This window comes from Dendrobates tinctorius, unplaced genomic scaffold, assembly GCF_039654945.1.
Source record: "Dendrobates tinctorius isolate UK_male_01 unplaced genomic scaffold, ASM3965494v1 ptg000151l, whole genome shotgun sequence".
Lineage (NCBI taxonomy): Eukaryota > Metazoa > Chordata > Amphibia > Anura > Dendrobatidae > Dendrobates > Dendrobates tinctorius.
The window spans coordinates 6800621-6820415 of NW_027361818.1; the positions used below are offsets into that span (position 1 = coordinate 6800621).

At 43.9% G+C, this 19795-nt stretch overlaps 1 protein-coding gene across 1 annotated transcript; it reads left to right on the plus strand.

Moving 5' to 3' along the window:
• The first annotated feature begins 2028 nt into the window (after positions 1 to 2028).
• Positions 2029 to 12261, plus strand: LOC141049905 (extracellular calcium-sensing receptor-like). Its single transcript, XM_073546744.1, is given in 5 exon segments — positions 2029 to 2327; positions 2633 to 2924; positions 3208 to 3596; positions 3598 to 3980; positions 11308 to 12261. Coding segments are annotated over 5 exon segments (2280 nt in total). The 3' UTR covers positions 12225 to 12261.
• The last annotated feature ends 7534 nt before the right edge of the window (positions 12262 to 19795 follow it).

Genomic DNA, 19795 nt, shown 5'->3' on the forward strand with positions numbered 1-19795 from the left:
GGTCATGGTTTATGATGCCTAAATAAACCGCTTGGACCATGATTGTTTTATCGAAAACCTGTGCCGGATGTGATTTATTGGATGCCATGTGAGTATCCCCTACCCGAATGACAGCGCTACCTTACAATATTAACCTGTAAACGCACTTCCTGTATCTAATGTGTCATTCCATTCCATGGTCTGTTGATTCCATGGTCTGTTGATTCCGTGATCTGTTCATTCCGTGGTCTGTTCATTACATGGTCTGTTTATCTGTGATCCGTTCATTCCCTGGTCTGTCGCTATTACCAGTATGCCACTGTCCTGGTGTTGTTCAAGAATGGCTGCTTCTTTCAATAAACCTGACCATACCTGTCTACAGGATAGGCGTTGATATTGCAACTCTGTCCGCTCACCTCATGGGTCCAATTTTGTTTTTTGAACTTTTGTTTTTTTCGTTCCTTATTCCAGGAGCCATAAATTTAGTTCTACATCTACAAAGACATATAAGAGGTTTTGTTCATTTGTTTTTGCTTTCTACTGGACGAGTTATAGTTTTATATGGCACAATTTAATTTTCCATATAGTTTACTGAAAAATGGGAAAAAAAATCCAAGTGTGGTAAAAATGATGAAAAAAAGTCCAACTTCTCCATTGTTTCTTTTTTTAAAAAAAATTGTAAAAAAAAAAAATTGCCGGTGATCAGAACTATTGGAAAAAAAATGACAAAAAGACACTGAAGACTGAATCACCAAAGATGAGATGTTCTGGTGGACCCACCTGAGGCTCTGATCGTGGAAGTCATAGTGGTCACAAGTAACGACAGTTCTTATGAAATCTGGTAGAAGGTGTGATGGAAGTAAAGCAGATATTCACCAACACTGTGCGGCCGAAGGTTGGACCACCAGTCACTTCTCCTCTGGAGGCCTCAATGTGGTCTAGTCTGGTCCCGGTATGGTTGAACGGTTAAAGAATTCTGATAGAATTGTAATTTAGTTTAAAAAATTAAAAGATAAAATTAAGTTTTATAAGATGTCATGTAACGAAGATCATCTCCGCCAAAATGTCAGTGACTTGCCTCCAAGCAGAGCATCACTTTTAACATATGTTTTATTTCAGTTGGATAATTGCATTACGAGACGGTTGTAGACTTTATTACTATAAGATGATGACAAGTCACTTGGGATATTTAGCTGTGTTGACATCATCCTTTCTATTTCCAGCTGGTTACAATAATTGCCCTCTAATCACCCAGGATGAAGCAATGCTATAGGTATATAAACTCCTATTCCAACGTTCGCTGTTAGACGGACGTCGTGTGTGTGTGGTGTGCGTGGAATACTTTTACTAATATGACCGAGACTAAGCTCTAAGACACTAAGGTGCCTGGGATCGACTATGTTCTAGATATGTTATAGACTGAAATATCTTTTTATTTTAGGGGAATTTTGTACTGGTGGAATACATGGTTCTCTGCTAGTAGAAAAAAAGACAAGATTTGTTGATATTTTTAGCACTAAAAGGACATTTCGTGAGTAAACGGACACAGAGAATCTCATTGTTTAGGTGGATCTAAGTTTTCCAAAAGAGTAAAAAGGGCGAAAGGAAGGGAGGAGATATGAAGGGGGATAGAAAAGGAAGGGAAAGGAGGAGAATGTGAGGGGGGACAGGAAAGGGAGGAAAGAGAAACGTATGGGAGAATAACAAAAAGAGGTAAAGAGAAGGTAAGAAAAAATAAGGGGAATAGAAACTAAAGGAGAAAAGAAAGGAAAGGGAGGGGAGTGGGATCTACGTATAACCACTTTACTTCAATGTGCCCAGTTCCCTAAGGCAGGTCTCTTACTGTCTATGTGAGACTAAGACTAAGCGAAGTCCTATATTTCCCTTTTCCTAGTGACATAACTGATTTGTATAATATGTGAGGAGAACCTTGCTTTATTGGAAAATTTTCAGCTATTTTAATAGAAGACAGAATTAGTTGTGGCTCTTTGGGTGGTCTTCCTCACCTTACTAACTTTCAAGTCCCATATTTATATGTGAAACCCAATCATGACATATTATCTGACTTTTGATCTGTCAGATCTGAATGTAACCTTGCGCCATATGCAATGGCTATATAAGATCACATCCCTGTTGTTTCGTGAGGTTTGGCTTTTGTATACCTGCGCTGTGCAAGTGAGTGAAGGCGTGACGTCCACTGCCGGCTGCCATATACCTGGAGGCAATATCAGCTGGTATCTAGGTCAGTTTGGGGACCTGATCATAGGAGGCACATTCTCCATTCATATGAAAAGAGTTTATTCAGAAAATCATTTTACAAGCAAACCAGAAGATCTGAAATGCCAACAGTAAGTCTTTCCAAAATCTATAAGGGTTTTATTTGTTTTGATTGGGCAAAAGAAGATATCAAGTCAAGTACAAGTGGCGAGGACTCATCAGCACCAAATATCCAATTTATGACTGTTGTAAGTAGATCTAAAAACCTGGAGATGTATATAAAGTACCAACATGCCTCAATAATGAGGTAACCTTGAAAAGGAAAGGACCTAGTTACAATACATTTTAGAGATAAGTAGAACAAGTTCTACTACATGCATACATAGATACTGTATATTCAAAAAACCTTTAACCATCTACATTTTTACTCCTTTAGATTTGACGTTAAATCCTACCAGATCATGCAGGCTTTTATATTCGCCTTGGAGGAGATCAATAAAAATCCAGATCTTCTTCCCAATATCACTCTGGGATTCCAGATATATGACACTTGTATTGTCTTGAGAAGAGCAGCAGAAGGCACCTTGTGGATGTTATCTGGAAGGGAACCAAGTGTCCCAAATTATCGTTGTGGTGAAGAAGGAACACTGGCTGGGATTGTTGGTGATGCTGCGTCTACACGCTCAATCTTCATGGCTCAAATGTTGGGTCTACACAGATATCCGCAGGTAAGGTGAACATTGCCAAAACTGTTTGAGGAGCAGTTTATGCCACAAAGTTGTTCTTCTTTCTTTAAATAAGTCCTTGTCCACATATCCCCCCTTGCTCACCACATGTTGTGTCTATGCAACTACAATATTTACACAAATGTGTTTTTATCTGACCCTGCTTGAATTGGTTGACTTATACGACAAGGGCCAAAACAGTACAAAAAAATCCTGATGATCCTCAAAAAGGAGAAGCCTACACTGTATTTGTTAACAAAGTTCTTTTTCTCTCATTTATTTACAGATAAGTTATATCTCCACCAGTCCTCTCCTCAGCAATAAGAACTTGTTCCCTTCGTTTTTCCGTACAGTTCCAAGTGACACATTTCAATATCGAGGTCTAGCTGAGTTAATCTTGTACTTTGGATGGACATGGGTCGGGTTATTGGCTGTTGATAATGATTATGGTCAACCAGGCATTCAGATAGTAAAGCAAAAAATAGTCCAAGCTGGAGCTTGTGTGGCCTTCATTGAGAATATCATGACTGGACAACCCAACAGAGGTGCTCCACATATCGTTAATGTTATCAAAGAGTCATCAGCCAAGGTGGTGCTAGTCTTGTCTTCAGATTCTGATTTCATGCCTGTGGTGGAAGAGTTGGCCAAACAAAATGTAACCGGGAAAATCTGGATCATGGTCAACTTCTTCCTTTCTTAATAAAGAAAAGTTCCAATCAGTCTTGATGGGTACTATAGGTTTTGCTATTCATGGGGGACAGATGCCTGGGTTTGTAGAACATCTAAATAGCTTACACCCATTAAAGTCTCCTCGTGATCACTTTTTACTTGAGCTTTGGGAGGAGACATTTTCTTGCAAGTGGACTAACCGAAACACTAGAGCTGATGGAATGCTCAACGAAACCATCAATGAATGTATCAGAGATGAAAAATTAGAGCTTGTCATGACTAACGTGGACCTTAGAATAACATTTAACGTCTACACAGCAGTTTATGCCTTTGCATGGGCCATACATAACTTGCTGCAGTGTGAGCCAGGAAAGGGACCTTTCCTTCATAGTACTTGTGCCAAAATCTCATCCTTACGTCCTTGGCAGGTAAAGAAGTTGCACATTTATATTTGTGACTACTAATGTCTTCTGGGCTCCAACACATAAGCATAGATGAGTTTTTGCTAGGGTATACTGTAATTACAGAAGGTAAAGAGGTATGTTACACCCAGGCCACATGGCTGAGCAGAACTATAGGGCTTTGCATACATGAAGAAGACGCCAGTATTTATGGTAGGTAGGGGCCCAATACACCTTAGATAGCTGTCTGATGAACAATTGTTTGGCTCATTGGTTATACAGCAGTTATATTTCCCATGTCTCTCATACACAGGAGTGGTCTCTATGCCGAGTGCTCCTGTGTTCTCTATGAGATATCTCTGGTGACCAAAAGAATCAGCAGTCCTAAATCAGATATACCAACATTAGTAAACTGTGTTTATGGGTTTTTAATAGTGTTGAGCGATACCGTCCGATATTGCGAAATATCGGATCGGATTGGATAGGCCGATACCCAAAAAATATCAGGTATCGCCGATTCCGATACCGGAAGTCCCATTCAAGTCAATGGGACAGAAATATCGGAATTAAAAAATCCCTTTTCTGTACTTGCACATCCTGTTTGGGAGGGGGGAAGAGTGTGGGCGGTGCGTAGGCGGACACTGTGCGTGTCTGTGTGTGCGGGCGGGGTCTGTGCGGGCTTGCCGGGGGTCTGTACGGGCCTGCCGGGGGTCTGTGCAGACTGCCGGGGGTCTGTGCGGGCCTGCCGGGGGTCTGTGCGGACTGCCGGGGGTCTGTACGGGCCTGCCGGGGGTCTGTGCTGTCTGCTGGGGGTCTGTGCGGGCCTGCCGGGGGTCTGTGCCGGCTGCCGGGGGTCTGTGCGGGCCTGCCGGGGGTCTGTGCTGGCTGCCGGGGGTCTGTGCGGACTGCTGGGGGTCTGTACGGGCCTGCCGGGGGTCTGTGCCGGCTGCCGGGGGTCTGTACCGGCCTGCCGGGGGTCTTAATGTCTGTGTGCAGGCATCATCCGATGGGACTACAAGTCCCATAGGGCTATGCCTGCTACAATGACAGTGATTGACACATTAGCCAATGATAGGACAGTAGTAGTGCCCATGTGTTGAATGTAAAAAAAAAAAAAAAATACTACATACATACTACATATATACAACATTCATACAACATACATACTACATACATACTTCATATATACTACATTCATACAACATACATACATACTACAGACGATGCCTGCACACACACAAGACCCCCGGCAGGCCCGCACAGACCCCGGCAGCCGGCACAGGCCCCCGGCAGGCACGTACAGACCCCCGACAGCTGGCACAGGCCCCAGGCAGGCCCGTACAGACCCCCGGCAGCTGGCACAGGCCCCCGGCAGGCCCGTACAGACCCCCAGCAGCTGGCACAAGCCCCCGGTAGGCCCGCACAAACCCCTGACAGCCGCTACAGGTCCCCGGCAGGCCCGTACAGACCCTCGGCAGCCGGCACAGGCCCCCGGCAGGCCCTACAGACCCCCGGCAGCCGGCACAGGCCCCCGGCAGGCCCGTACAGACCCTCGGCAGTCGGCACAGACCGCGCATCATGATGCGCACAGACAGCGCATCATGATGACATTATTTCAGCAGCCAATCACAGCCACAACAGTGGCTCATTGCATTATGGGAACTTCCGATTCCGGTATCCGATATTAAAAAAATATCGGTACTCGGTATCGGAATTCTGATACAGCGAATATCGGCCGATACCCGATATTTGCAGTATCGGAATGCTCAACACTAGATTTTAAACATTTTGCATTGGAGCTGTAAGGTTCAGAAACTCCAGCAGAGACTTCTGACTCAGTGGGTTAGAGAATAGGTTGGCGATTCCTCTCCTTCTGGAGAAAGATTTCAGTAGTCAATAGGTGAGTAAGCCCTTCTTTGTGGTACTTGAGTAAACAGAAGATGATCTCACGCTTAAAAATGCTACATTTGCGACGTCATTGATTATAAAATAAATTAATTAATCTTTTATATTTCTTCAGATCCTTCATTATATTAAAACTGTAGATTTTGAGACTAAAGACAATACTCACATATTTTTTGACGATAAAAGGGATCCTCCAGCCCTCTACGACATTGTAAACTGGCAACTAAGCTCCACTGGTTCCATGGTGCAGAAGACAGTGGGAAGTTATGATTCCAGTTCCATGGAAGGGAATCAAATGAAAATGAACACTACAGCCATTATATGGAGTAATGAGGTAGGGCATTATGTTCTGCACAGGTTTAATGCAAGTAGATTGGGGTCAGGGTATGGGATATTTTGCAGGTGGAGCCTTGTAGTGCTTTCCTTTCGGTGAAACTGAGACAAGAGCTATTGTTTGGCCAAGTCTTCATACAGTGGTCATTTTACCAAACTATCACAGATGGTTAATTTTGTACCCTTTTCTCACCATGGAAACAACAAAAACTCTCACTGTCGCCCTGATCCACTCCCGCCTGGACTACTGTAATGCTCTATTAATTGGCCTCCCTCTCACTCGACTCTCCCCTCTCCAGTCTATCCTTAATGCAGCAGCCAGGGTTGTCCATCTGGCTAATCGTTACTCAGACGCGTCCGCTCTTCGCCAGTCGTTACACTGGCTGCCAATTCATTACAGGGTACAATTCAAAGTACTTGTTCTCACCCACAAAGCTCTCCACAGTGCGGCACCCCCTTAATCTCCTCCCTCATTTCTGTCTATCGGCCTAACCGACCGCTGCGCTCTGCAAATGACTTTTGACTAACCTCTGCCCTAATCCGTACCTCCCACTCCCGACTCCAAGACTTCTCCCGTGCTGCGCCAATCCTCTGGAATGCTCTACCCCAAGATATTAGGACCATCCACAATTTGCATAGTTTTAGGCGCTCGCTCAAAACACATTTGTTCAGAGCGGCCTATCACATTCAGTAATCAAAGTCATGTTTGTTGTGTGTAGCCCATTCACTATCTCCATCTAACCCCCACCCCCTGAAGATGGCTGGACCGTCATTGTAAATACATCATTGTAAATACAAACCTGTGCTTTGTATCTCCCCCACCTCATTGTAGATTGTAAGCTCCACGAGAAGGGTCGTCTTATTTCGCTTTAATTATTGTATTGTTAACGTTGTTACTTATGACTGTTGTGTTTCAAACTATTCAACTGTAAAGCGCTGCGGAATATGTTGGCGCTATATAAATAAAGATTATTATTATTATTATTACCCTTAGCTAATAAAATAATGGACCACTGAGCCTTAATTATGTTAAGTAATGGAGGTAACTGTAGAGACTACAGAGAATGTGGTCACACTTAGACCTTGAAGTCTGCAAATTTCCTCTTCAGAGAGGAAGAGCACTTGAACTCTAATGCCACCTATTGGAAGTAGCAATTCTAAAAGGTCAATATTGACCCTTTAACGAGCTTTGCCATATGACTTAGGAAAAAAGCCAAACCAGAGTCTCAATTGGCAGACACGGTGTTTTGGGTGTTGCCCTCATCACTACAAAGCATGGGATCTGATTTGGCTATGTGAGAGGCTTAATACTGGGATCTAAAGGGGAAGGATTCTACTTGTGAAGAGTGACAAGACAGGCTTGGCATGTCAGAGTGAGAAGAGTTAAAGGCCATGCATGCTCTTCTGGAAAATAAATGTGCAAATTGCCTTTTCAAAAAGGAACAGGACTTTAACTCTAGCGCCACCTATTGGATGTAGCTGTTAGGCATCGGGTTCCTGCTGCTGCACAGGAGGAAGCCCGAACCCTGCCTTCTGCGGTTTCCCATTCCTCTCCAGCAGGAGAGGAGCCTGTTCAGCAAAGACGTCGGTCCCAGCGCCTTGCCCAGGCTAATGCTAGGCGTCTGGTTACTCCTCCTGGCTCTGCTATTGTATCATGCATGGGTCAGCAGCAAGCAGACGCTCCTGGGACTAAGTCCTTCTTTTCCCCTACTGAGCATGCCCGTTGGACGACCTCTCATTGGAGGTCGGAGGTCACATGCGCAGGCCCTGTTGCTGCTCTGATTGGACCATCAGAAAGGTCCCGAAAGGCTGCAAATATAAAAGGTTTGCATGGCCATCCGGCCATGCGCTAATATAGTGTCTTGTTGCTAAAGTGTTGTGTACGATGATGGATGTTTGAGACTGGTGAATGACTCATTATAATTCCCCTCCCTTTGATATGCATGTTGGTAGTGTTTAGGGTTTTTGAGTCAGCACCGAGTACTGGCACTGCCTAGCGCCGCAGTGCTCTCAGCTACGTTCATACATTAGCACCTGAGGGCGCCATTCAGCACATGGCTCCTCGGTACCGCATTACTGCAGCGTCCGTCAGAGCGGCACCGTGTGCAGATAGTGCGCTTTTCAGCTCTAAGCATAGGCTGGTTAGTGGCGTCCACCAGTGCGGTGCTGTACACACTCAGTGCGGTAAGCAAGTGTCTGCTGCACCCTGTGACTTTTAACATGGTTCAGCATTTCTTAATGGTCTACCCCTGGTGCCACAGTAGCGGTTCCATGCGCGAGTGGGTCTAGAGGGGCGCTGACCCCGTGTTTTGGGGCAGTGTCCTGTGACGTCATACTAGCGCTCTCTTAGCCGTAGTCTGTGAGGCTGAACAGGTTACGGTTCTTACGCCTGTTAGGGTAGCCTCTGTGAAGTAACAGAGTCCGCCTCAGTTCACACCAGGTGACTTTCACCCGCGTGAGTTCGGCCATCCTCTACCACACACTGTCCGTTATTGTCTAGCAGCAGTTAACACCTCTGCATGGTGGACCCCGGACTGTGAACGCACCTAGTCTCTATGTTTATTTTATTAGGTCCATAACAGTAGCAATCCTAAAAGTCAACATCAACCCTTTATCGAGCCTTGCAAAATGACTTAGGATAAAATCCAAATCAGAATCTCAATTCACAAACATAGTTTTCGGGGTGCTGTCCCTCTTAAGTTTAATGTTTGAGATCTGATTTGGCTGGGTGAGAGGCTTAAGACTAGGATCTAAGGGGTTAGATTTCTCCTTGTGTAGAGTGACAAGTCAGGACTGGCATGTCAGAGTGAGGCAATTTTCAAATTTAATTTCATAGAGGAACATGTGGGAGGGAGGGCCAGGGCCGTAGCCATGGCTGAGACTATGTGTTTTACCATGATCTTGTCTCCCGTCACATGAAAACGCTGTCCCTTCGTCAGCATACTTTCTGCTACACCTTCTGTACCGTCGGGGTCCCATCAGGCTTGCTGAAGTTCTACAGCTAACGTTGTTGTACAGTAAGAGACAGAGTCCAATTCAAACTTACAACGTAGAACTTTACTTGTTGCATTTCGCAGCACATCCTGGTCAGTGACAACATCAGCATTAGTTTCCACACAGTTCACATTGCTTCCTCCCTCTGCCTTCTGCTCTACATCCATTAGTACATTACTGGATCTTATCCCTTTCTGCGGTAACACAGCGTCCTCTCTGTCCAGAGTCTCTACGATTGGGGGTTCTCTTGTCCGTTTTGTCCAGGATCTATGGGCATCGGCCCAGGCAATGACCTGCCACACTATGAGCGACCTGTGTCCCTTGTTCTGCCTAGGACCTTTACTCTGTCTTCAACTCCACACTGTGGTCACACTGCCACTTCAGCTGTACCTCTGTCCTTCACTGCAGACTCTGGATGGCTGGGCACTTTGCTTCCAAACATTGTGGGGTTGCTGTGCTCCCCGGGCCTTAAGCCCACCCGAGCTCTATGGGTGCCATGGCCCTAATGAATTCTAACCAGGAAGCTGTCCCTGCCTTACCCACAGTAACCCCTCCTACAGTTACCTGTATACACTACTCATTTAAACAAAGGTGTCATGTTCCCCCTCAATTGGCCAAACTAAGTAACTACACTGTCCCTAGACAACTATGGAAATACAATATTCTTTTACAAAACATTCAAATATCAGAACACAATTAAGAACACTATATACATAGCAGCTTTACAAGGCAACCTTAAACATACAGACAAGAATATATACAATACAGGTCATGAGAAAATATACACTATTATGTACAACAATAATACTTTACCGGGACATGTTTGGGAAACACAACAGTCCTTGTAACCCCTTACACATGCATGGTGTACAAGTCTTCTCACTCTGACATGCCAGGCGTGGGTTGTCACTCTCCACAAGGAGAAACCCTACCCCTTAGATCCCAGTCCTTGATGTCTAGAAGATTTCTACTTCAAGAAGAGGAAGGGACCAGTGCTATAAATTATACATGATTGGGAAAAGGAGCCTGCTTTCTTTTTGGCGCTCAGGAGCTCCACGCCTCTTAACTTGTAAATCTCCCTAGACCTAAGGACCGACAGAGCATGTCTAAAAAATGTGGACCTTACAAAAAAAAATTACCAATATTTTTACTTTCCTCCTATATATACACCATGGGAGGACAAATAGACTTAAATGTAGAATCATGGCATGGGTGAGACAAGCTGCTCCCCTTTCGGGGAAATCTAAATATTCCTCTTTACCTTCCCTCCATATTTAATTTGGGAGCTAGATAGCTCATTGATGGACATCAACAGCCCATTGTCTCCCAATTCCTTCACTATTGTCTCCCATCTCCTTCTCTACATATGCCACCTTTCCCTCCACCCAGTATCCCCACAACATGTGCAGTTCTCAATGGAGGACCGCATGTAGAAATTGTCACTATATTGTTATAGAGTCCACTGGATCTATGTGTTTGAGGGCAACTCTACCTTGACCAAAGGCAGATGCCATGGGACTGTTGGTTTTTAGCATGCTATATCATTTTGTTCTTAGGGAAGATAAGCAGTTACTAGTGATTTGCTCCCTTATTCAGAACACACGCAAACTAAACCAAATGAGAGTGCATTTGCATTGACAAGGATGGAAGAATAGAATAGAGTTTCTTTAATCCGTACATTTAGTCCTCCCAATTAAAACAGAGCCCTAGGCACCTGCCTATTCTCTTTACCCATTGCCCTCCCACCCTTTTAGGTAAAGGTCAATATTGTTCAAGATTTGGTAGAAAACTTAGAGGTGAAATGTCAAGCTCTGCCTTGGTATTCTCTAATACTTTGCTTTCTCGCTTTCAATATGTAATTGTCCATATGATAAATTTCTGTGTTTAGACTCCTCAATCAAAATGCAGTCCGAGTTGTCCTTTGGGATCTAGAAAGGCAACAATTCCAGGAAAGCCAACGTGTTGCTTCGACTGTGTCCAATGCCCAATAGGAGAGATTGCAAATGAGACAGGTACCAAAATAACAGTGTAAAAGTATGATGTATTTTTTAGTTTATAGTTTACAAAAAAATATTCTTCTCTAGATGCTGTGGAGTGCCAAAAATGCTCTTGGGATACTTGGCCCAATACCCAGCAGGACATGTGCTTACGAAGAACCATTGAATTTCTCTCCTATGATGAAGCCATGGGTATCAGCTTGGCAGCGCTGTCTATTGTTTCATCTGTCTTCCCCATTGGAGTTCTAGGCATCTTTATTCGTTACAACACAACACCAATCGTCCGAGCCAATAACTGGTCCCTTAGCTGTCTTCTCCTCATTGCCTTATTTTTCTGCTTTCTTAGTTCATTTGCTTTCATTGGATATCCAGATCCTGAGAAGTGCCTCTTCCGTCAGGTGGCATTTGGCTTGGCATTTACTCTGTGCATCTCTTGCGTCTTGGCCAAAACAATAACAGTGGTTATTGCTTTCAAGGCCACCAAGCCTGGAACTAGATTACGACGATGGACTGGGGGGAAAGTATCCTACTCTGTTATTGTGATTTGTGTTCTCATCCAGATATCTGTCTGTGTGACTTGGCTTTCCTACGCTCCTCCCTTTCCTGAGTATGACACCCAGACTCTTTCTATGGTTCTCATTCTTAACTGTAATGAGGGTTCCCCTTTTGCGTTTTGGGTTATGTTGGGGTATTTGGGTCTTCTGGCCACTGTCAGCTTCATCGTGGCCTTCTTGGCTAGGAGACTTCCTGACAGTTTCAATGAGGCCAAGTACATTACATTTAGTATGTTGGCCTTCATTTGTGTCTGGATTTCCTTCATCCCAGCAACTCTCAGCTCCCGTGGGAAGTACACAGTGGCCACAGAGATCTTTGCCATCCTTTCCTCCAGTTGGGCTGTTGTTTGTATATTCTTACCCAAATGTTTCATTATATTATTTCGACCTCACTTGAATGTAAGGCAAAATGTAATGAGAAAAGAGTTTGGTCAAGGTAGGACATCCTAGTTCTATCCTTGACTTTGACCATATATGATCACTTCAATTCTACCAGAAAACCCTACTAGATTATAATAATAATAATAATAGATTCTAATAGGAAAAACATTATGTAAAATTAAGCCATTCAACTATAAATATATGTTTGAAAGTGTCATTATTTAATGTATTCTATATTGTAAGAACAAAGCCGTATTTGCAAATATATTGCCCTAGACACTTTAACTGCACACGCCTCTACTTGTAAGTCATACTAAAAGTGGTTATAATCTTCAGATACTAGTTAAGGCCACCCTACACACTGGACTAACGTCAGCTCAACCAGTCTAGAGATTTAATACTAAAAAAAAATTTCAACTTTTGTTTCAACCCCAACTCCTCTTTCCGCACATCCCTCTGTCCTCCAGTGCTTGGCGAGAAATAAAGGCCTGACTGATAATACAATAGCACACAACATGCCCATGGCAATCATTCATATCCTATGTCTTGCCCTTTAGTTTGCTTATCTAATCTGTATCTTCTCCCTTTCAGTTTCATTCCATTGCTTCTCCTGTTTCCATGTGCAAATGAGAATGAGGATGATCCCTCTACATTGTGAGATCCCTTCAGATATTTGTAGACAGTAGTGATGAGCGAGTATATGTGGCGCCCCCATGAGTATGGCCGCCACAGTGGCTTTGCCTTCCTCCAGGGAGGGTAATGCCAGGCTTGGAAGCAGTGAAGGGTCTCTCTCGCAGTTAACCTATACATGCAGCACAGTTACACTCCAGGCCAGCAGAGGGGACTCTGAACCGGATTTGAAGGGAGGAGTGCTCTCTGAGGGCTAAGAGGAAGGAGTGGTCAGTTAGTGTGAGGAGGTCCACGTGTGCAGACGTGTGGAGAGAAACTGGGGGTTGAGCTGAGGAAAGAGTGCTCCCTCACAGCGAGAGCGCATGAACTGGAGCCTGGTTTCCACGGTTGTACGGACACTAATGGTCCTGCAACAGACACCAGAGGAGTAGGAGGCTGCAAATGCCCTACCCCCATCTAAGACTCGGAGGCACAAAAGCACAGAGTGAGCCAAGAGTGGAATAGCGGCTACAGCTGTCTGCCATACGAGGAGTGCTAGTAGAAGAGAATTAGGAGGAACTTCAGTGTAATTCAGCACTAGGAGTACTTCATTCAAATAGGTGCTAGGAAGGAGACTGCACAGCCCATCTGCAGAGAGAGAATCCTGAAATGCTTCCAGGCTAGCCTGCTCCGGTACCATCTGTAATCAGGACCCTGGACTGCATTTATCAAGGAAAGGTACAGAAATTGCACCCCGCTGTGTCTTGTCTGCTTCCTACCCTTCCGGCACTGCTACATCCCCGTGCCAACCACATCTACACTGCCCTGGGACTATAGCTTCACCTGTGGGGAGCTTTTACATCTTTGCTGCACCATATCATCAGTTTAACATCTCACTTGCCGAACACCACAGGTGGCGTCACGAACTATTCCATTAACTACATTCCACCATTCAATCTTCCCCTATTAATTGGGCACCCAGGGCCACGGACCGGGTCACTGCTGCTGTGACACATCCCGCAGACCCCGACCCGGTACCGAGTACCCCACAGCCCTGGGAGGGCGACCCATATACTCGTTGCTTGGGTTTTACAGAGCATGCTCTGGTGTCCTCCAATATTTTAGCGTGCTCGGAGATTAAGTTTTCTTCATCTTATCTACATGATTTGCACCTTGTAGACAGGCTGAATACAAACAGGCATTCCACACAAGTATTCAAGCTGTCTAGCAGTCGCAAATCATGCAGATAAGATGAAAACTAAATCTCCGAGCACGCCAAAATACTCGGAGGACACCCGAGCATGCTCGGAAAAACCCGAGCAACGAGAATACTCGCTCATCACTAGTAGGCAGCTATTAATTAGAGATTAAATTAGAGTAAGAAAAGATGTGGACATTGATGTGGATAGTGATCTGGATCTTTCTGCTGAAAGAGTTAGCAGAGTAAATTGCAGAACCACTAGCCGAATCTTTGAAAATTCCTGGAGAAAAGGTGAAGTCGACTTACTGAAAAAAACCCTATTAAAATGCAACTTTTATTAAGTACAAGATTGATATGTAGTGCTGCACACTAATTACAATTACACTCAGCCGGAGTGTGGAAAAGAGTGATCTGGCCCTATAGATAGCTTGGCCTAACTGAACACCTTCCTAGGTGCGGAGGTTGGCACCCTAAGAAATAGGAGAATGGCTCCCCCGCTCGTGCGTCGGCTGTCCCTATTCTCCTATATCTCCCTATAAGACGTAAGATCAGAAAAAGAGAGCCAGGCGGCCTGTATCCACTTGTTATGAGATCTTCATGGATGCAATAGAATATTTTATACAATCAGATATAGGTGTTCAGAAAGAGTAAAGGGTCATGCAGCCTAAGTTGCTTCACACCACTTATATTAAATACATATTAGATTAATTGTATGATACAACCTAAAAAGTCCCTTCCCAAAAAGAAAAATCCACTAAAATAGATATGCAATATATGATTAGTCACAGCAAATATGTCTACTGACCCATCATGTTGCTACAGTGATGCCATTTTTGCGTGCAAGGGTAATTATACCAACATATCTGCTGACATCCACATATAAAGATGAATTAAAGCCTTCGATCCTGGACTCTAGACAACAGCAGTGTACCCTCAGAACAAATCCGTAGACAACAAAAAAGGATCACATATGGTAACAGGTTCACATACTGATGAATGCATACAAACAGTCAGTGGCTAAACACCACTATCGATACCTTAGGCAGATATACAGATGCCCATCTATGCATAAATGTGAACCCCCACATCAAAAGCCAAATTTTGTACTTATCTGTGACCATCAGTTACTGCATAGTAATAGCCCATAAGTATATGATAGTATGATCACTCAGATGGAGTCCGCCCATCTCAATCAGGTGAAGTCCCAGAAGATTCAAGAAGGGCAAACATTGCTTCTGTCTTCAAAAAAGGAAAGAAGATGGAGCCAGGAAGTTTCAGCCAGTGAGCCTTACTTCTATATCGGGAAAGATCTTTGAACAAACTATTAAACAGCATGTATGTAAGTACCTGAAGAAGAATACAGTAATTAACCAGAGCCAGGATTGGTTTGTAGCAAAGAAGTCATGCCAGACTAATCTAATTTCCTTCTATGATGGAATCACTGAATGGGTTGATCAGGAAAATTTTATTTATTTCAGTGCATGACTATATCAGTACGAGTACATCAGTGCATGACTACATCACCAGAACCACTATCAGTGCATGACTACATCACAAGAATCACCATCAGTGCATGACTACATAATCAGAACCACCATCAGTGCATGACTACTTCTCCAGAACCACCATCAGTGCATGAATTTAGTACCAGAATTATGTTGTTAAGGGGTTAAACATTTAAAGATAAACTTAACTTTTGGGAGATATATGTTTTAGGCCCATTAATTTTGAGCAGAGTTGTGGGTTCTGGGTCCTCCATAGATTTCTCAACAGACCTCTTAAAAGTGCACAGCTCAAGAGCCAGAACTATGACTTTGTACTGCATCCATTCAGTGTTGTGTATTCTCTCCCGTCTCCTGATATGCGCATTTCAAACTTGGTTTTGTGGGGCCTAGCGATGGGCGAGCAATAAAATGCTCGGGTGCTCGTTGTTCGGGTCGAGTAAATTGGAATACTCGCGTACTCGGACAGAAAAATGAGCCCAATGTAAGTCTATGGGAGACCCGAGCATTTTTACCGCGATCCCCCCGGGGGTCCTTTTAAAGTCTAAAAGCATCAGAAAATTTTGGAAACACTGCTCAAATGACACAGGGACATCATGGTGATCACCCCTGGAAGAATTCCTGACTTCTATTTCACAGCTTTAACCAATGTTGTCAGAGTTTCATGCCATTTTTAACGGGTCACCAAAAAACATACCAAAACGAAACCAAAACAGATTTTGCTGGGAAATATGTTAAGGTACATCCTTTCCAGGTTAATGACTTGTATATAAGGCAAAATAAATAGCCCCAGACCAAAATGCTCCTCCCCCACTTGGGCTATGTTCAGACGCAACGTTTTTGAAGCATTTTTCAACTTTAACATTGCTTTCCAACCAATACTAATGCATTTACTGTGAAATCTCATTGTAACCTTTAACAACCCTAACTGGCCAAGTGGTGTGTGACACATAAGCAGACACATCTTGTATCATTTCTGAAGGAGGGACTGTTAAAGTCACAGAGCCTATTTTTACAGGGGCATCAGGCAGCATTAATCTGCTTAAAGGGCCATTATTAAACAGTAGGTCTCCTAAACTGTTATAGCCTATGCAGTGAGTGGATAGGCTGCCAAGAATTATGACACACCCCAATACCCCTTTCACGAGATGTCAAGGAGGGCTTCCCTAAAAAATGTTGCATTTACTGCAAGGCCTGCCCTGCTACCAAGTCATATGCACCCCAATAACCACAATCTCCCCTTGGAAGAAACATGGAGGAGGGCATCTTAACAAAAAATGTCCCATTAAAAAGGAGCGAGTCTCCTATACTTGTAATGCCCATACACTAAGTGTGTTGGCTGGCAAACATGTTCACCTGTGGGGTACACCTCAACCTTTTCCATAACAAGTATTTTTTTTTATATAACTGGATATTTATTGATTTTCGAATAGAAATTTACAGAATGATAACACATCAAGATACAATGCATGTAATCATTCAATGCAAAACAGTTAACAAACATAATAGAGACAAATGTAATTGACAAGACAGTGAAACACGAGGGAGGGAAGGAGGAAAGATCCCAGGGAAAGATGGCACATTTTGCTGAGTAAATATCGATAGTAAGCCTTCCGAGCCCAGTATACGTCCCACAGATTCCACGTTGCTTCAAAACTTTCAAACGTATTATTTATTAAAACAGTGAGATGTTCCATACTTCGTATGTCCTGTATGCGGGAATGCAACTCATTAAGTGACGGAGGATAAGCCAGCCTCCACTTCCTTGCTATTAAACATCTTGCGGCTGTGGTCAGATGTAAAAGAATCTGCTGAATCCTACTTCTGTGAAGGGTTAATACTAAAATCAGAGCTTAAGTTTCACTTCTCCATTTCTCTGTAAGGTTTCGTTTCTCCGTTTTTTTATTGCTGTAAGATAAATTTTTGTAATTGGCATGGGCTGTCATGAAACCAGACTGGACTGTTCTCATCTGTATAAGATAAGGGAGGCGGGGGGTGTAAAACTCTGAAGAATATGCCATTATACTACTTTCTACGCTATCTAGGTACGGACATATGTAGTTTCCGGTTTTCTTGCAATATTATTGGCTTACAAAGTGAAATGATGCTATTGGTACTTGAGAACCTTGCATAGTTAAGCAAAAGATTATAAAAGATGTGACTAAAATAAAGGGGCTTAGTGATCTGCCTCGATCCTCCCGTACAGAGACCCCAGTCTCCGTGTGGTCATTTGAGTTGCTAGCAACACTGGAATAATTTGGAAATCACTGGCTCAACCGTGAAGGGTTAATTTAGCCCTCCCTAAATAGCTACCTCAACAGTGGCGTGCAACGTGGGGCCCCCTGAACAGGGATGCCTCTGCCCCCGGAGGACAACAAGACAAAGGACCCTCGGAGCGGACACAGGTGCTGGAAAATTGGGACTGATCACCCCCCATGACCACGGTAAGTTGGCAGTTATACTGTTCAGACTGACCGTTGGTGTGGTTTTCCTGTGCTTGTTGCTGCAAAGAGGATCTGAGGTTTGTCCCCGTGGTGGGGTGATTCATGGGTGGAATCATATAGAGGTGTAGTCCCGTTGGGGGCCCAGTGCTCGAACCGTACCTCATAAGGGACAGACACCCCGGATTGACCAGTGATTGTGACTCTCTTTATAGTCAAAATATCCTGAATTCCTGGTCATTGTTAGTTATCAGGCGTGGTCATGTGATCGAAGATGGGTAGGATACGTAACTCAGGTATATATAGATAGATATATATAACCAGAGGTGTCCGGAGGGATAGTCTGAGATGCCCTCCTCCTTTCACTGAGTACCACGAATTTTGGGCAATGCCAGAGGGGGATTATTGACCCTGTGGAACAAACGGAGACAGCTGCTCCAGTATTGTGCACAATTTGTCAGGATATTTAGCTCTAAAGGAGAGAATTATGTTTCTGTGGAAGAAAAAGGAAAGTTTGGAATTGTGTGAAGGATCAGATACTGTTAGTCTTATGATTCAAAGACGAGGAAAGAAATGTGTCAGGAATGCAGGAAAAATATTTTCGATTCTGGGATTTCCTAAGGGCGGGAGGTTGTAGCCTATGCTATGGGATGAAGGAGTTAAAAGGTTGACTGATGATGGATTACTTAAAGGCGCTGAGGAATTCCGTGGCTTGGCACATGAATTGTATAATGAAGGTTATGTGGAAATTGAACAGCAAGTGAATTCTGATTGTTTCTGTTACTGCTATGTTGAAGAAGGAAAAATTGTCTATTATGACAGGGACTGGATGTATTGTGGTTCAAGCAAGTGACTGTGGTATGAGAATGTGATTGATTAAGAAGGAATTGAGATTAGTGATACTAATGTGTTAGGCAGACGACTTGTTAAGTGATGATTTGAAACAAGAAGTTTCCCTGCTAGATGATAAGGTCCCTCCCCAGGAAATCAAGCCTCTCCTCCCGACTGTAAGCTCTGTACCCTTTAACCCTAAGGCACCGATGTATCCTGGACTATCGAAACTCAGTATTCCCCCACCCTATGATCCTGCCGGGTGGATCTGTGCTGTATGTGTAGTTACTAATCCTCAGTGGAGAGAGGTCTGTTATAATTGTGGCACAAGGAGACCGGAAGAAGCAGCCCCCACCCCCACCTTTCCTTTGTTAAACTCTGACGTTACCTATTATCATCCGCCGCTAGCCTCAGTCCCCGCTATGTCTAATATTGCTAGTGGTTATGAGTATAATCCCTTCACTCCATCACAAATAGACACTGTTCGCAATCAATTACCCGATCCAGAGACTTCCCCCATGGCTTTCTACAGGCAAATGGCATCAAATCGAGACATTTATTCCACTCCCCGAAGAGATCTATTACACATACTTCAAGTAAAAGCTGGGGAGGGGTATTTTCCAATTATGGAGGGTGGCATAATGTATAATGTGGATCTAGATGGGGGAACTTATGAGAGTGGTGTTGATTTCTGCAATGCTTTGAAGGTTTGGGCACAAGATAAATTAGCGGACCAAGCTACCGCTCTCACAGATGTCACACAAGCCAAGGGGGAGAATGCCGAGAAGTTCTATGGGCGTCTCATGGTAGTATTTAGAGATCTGGGATTCTCACTGTATAATGAAGCCCATACACATCTTTTTGTGGCAGCTTTCATGTCCGGCCTCAGACCCGAATTGCAAGAGGCAATAATTTCAGTTAGACTTGACGTTGAGAATTCCACCCCGGATGATGCATTGAAAGTAAAAAAGTTTTCAGACTTTAACCTGCTCTGTTCAGGAGAGAGAGGAAAAAAAAAGCAAGCTAGCAGCTGCAGCTGCTCCAGTACCCCTCCCA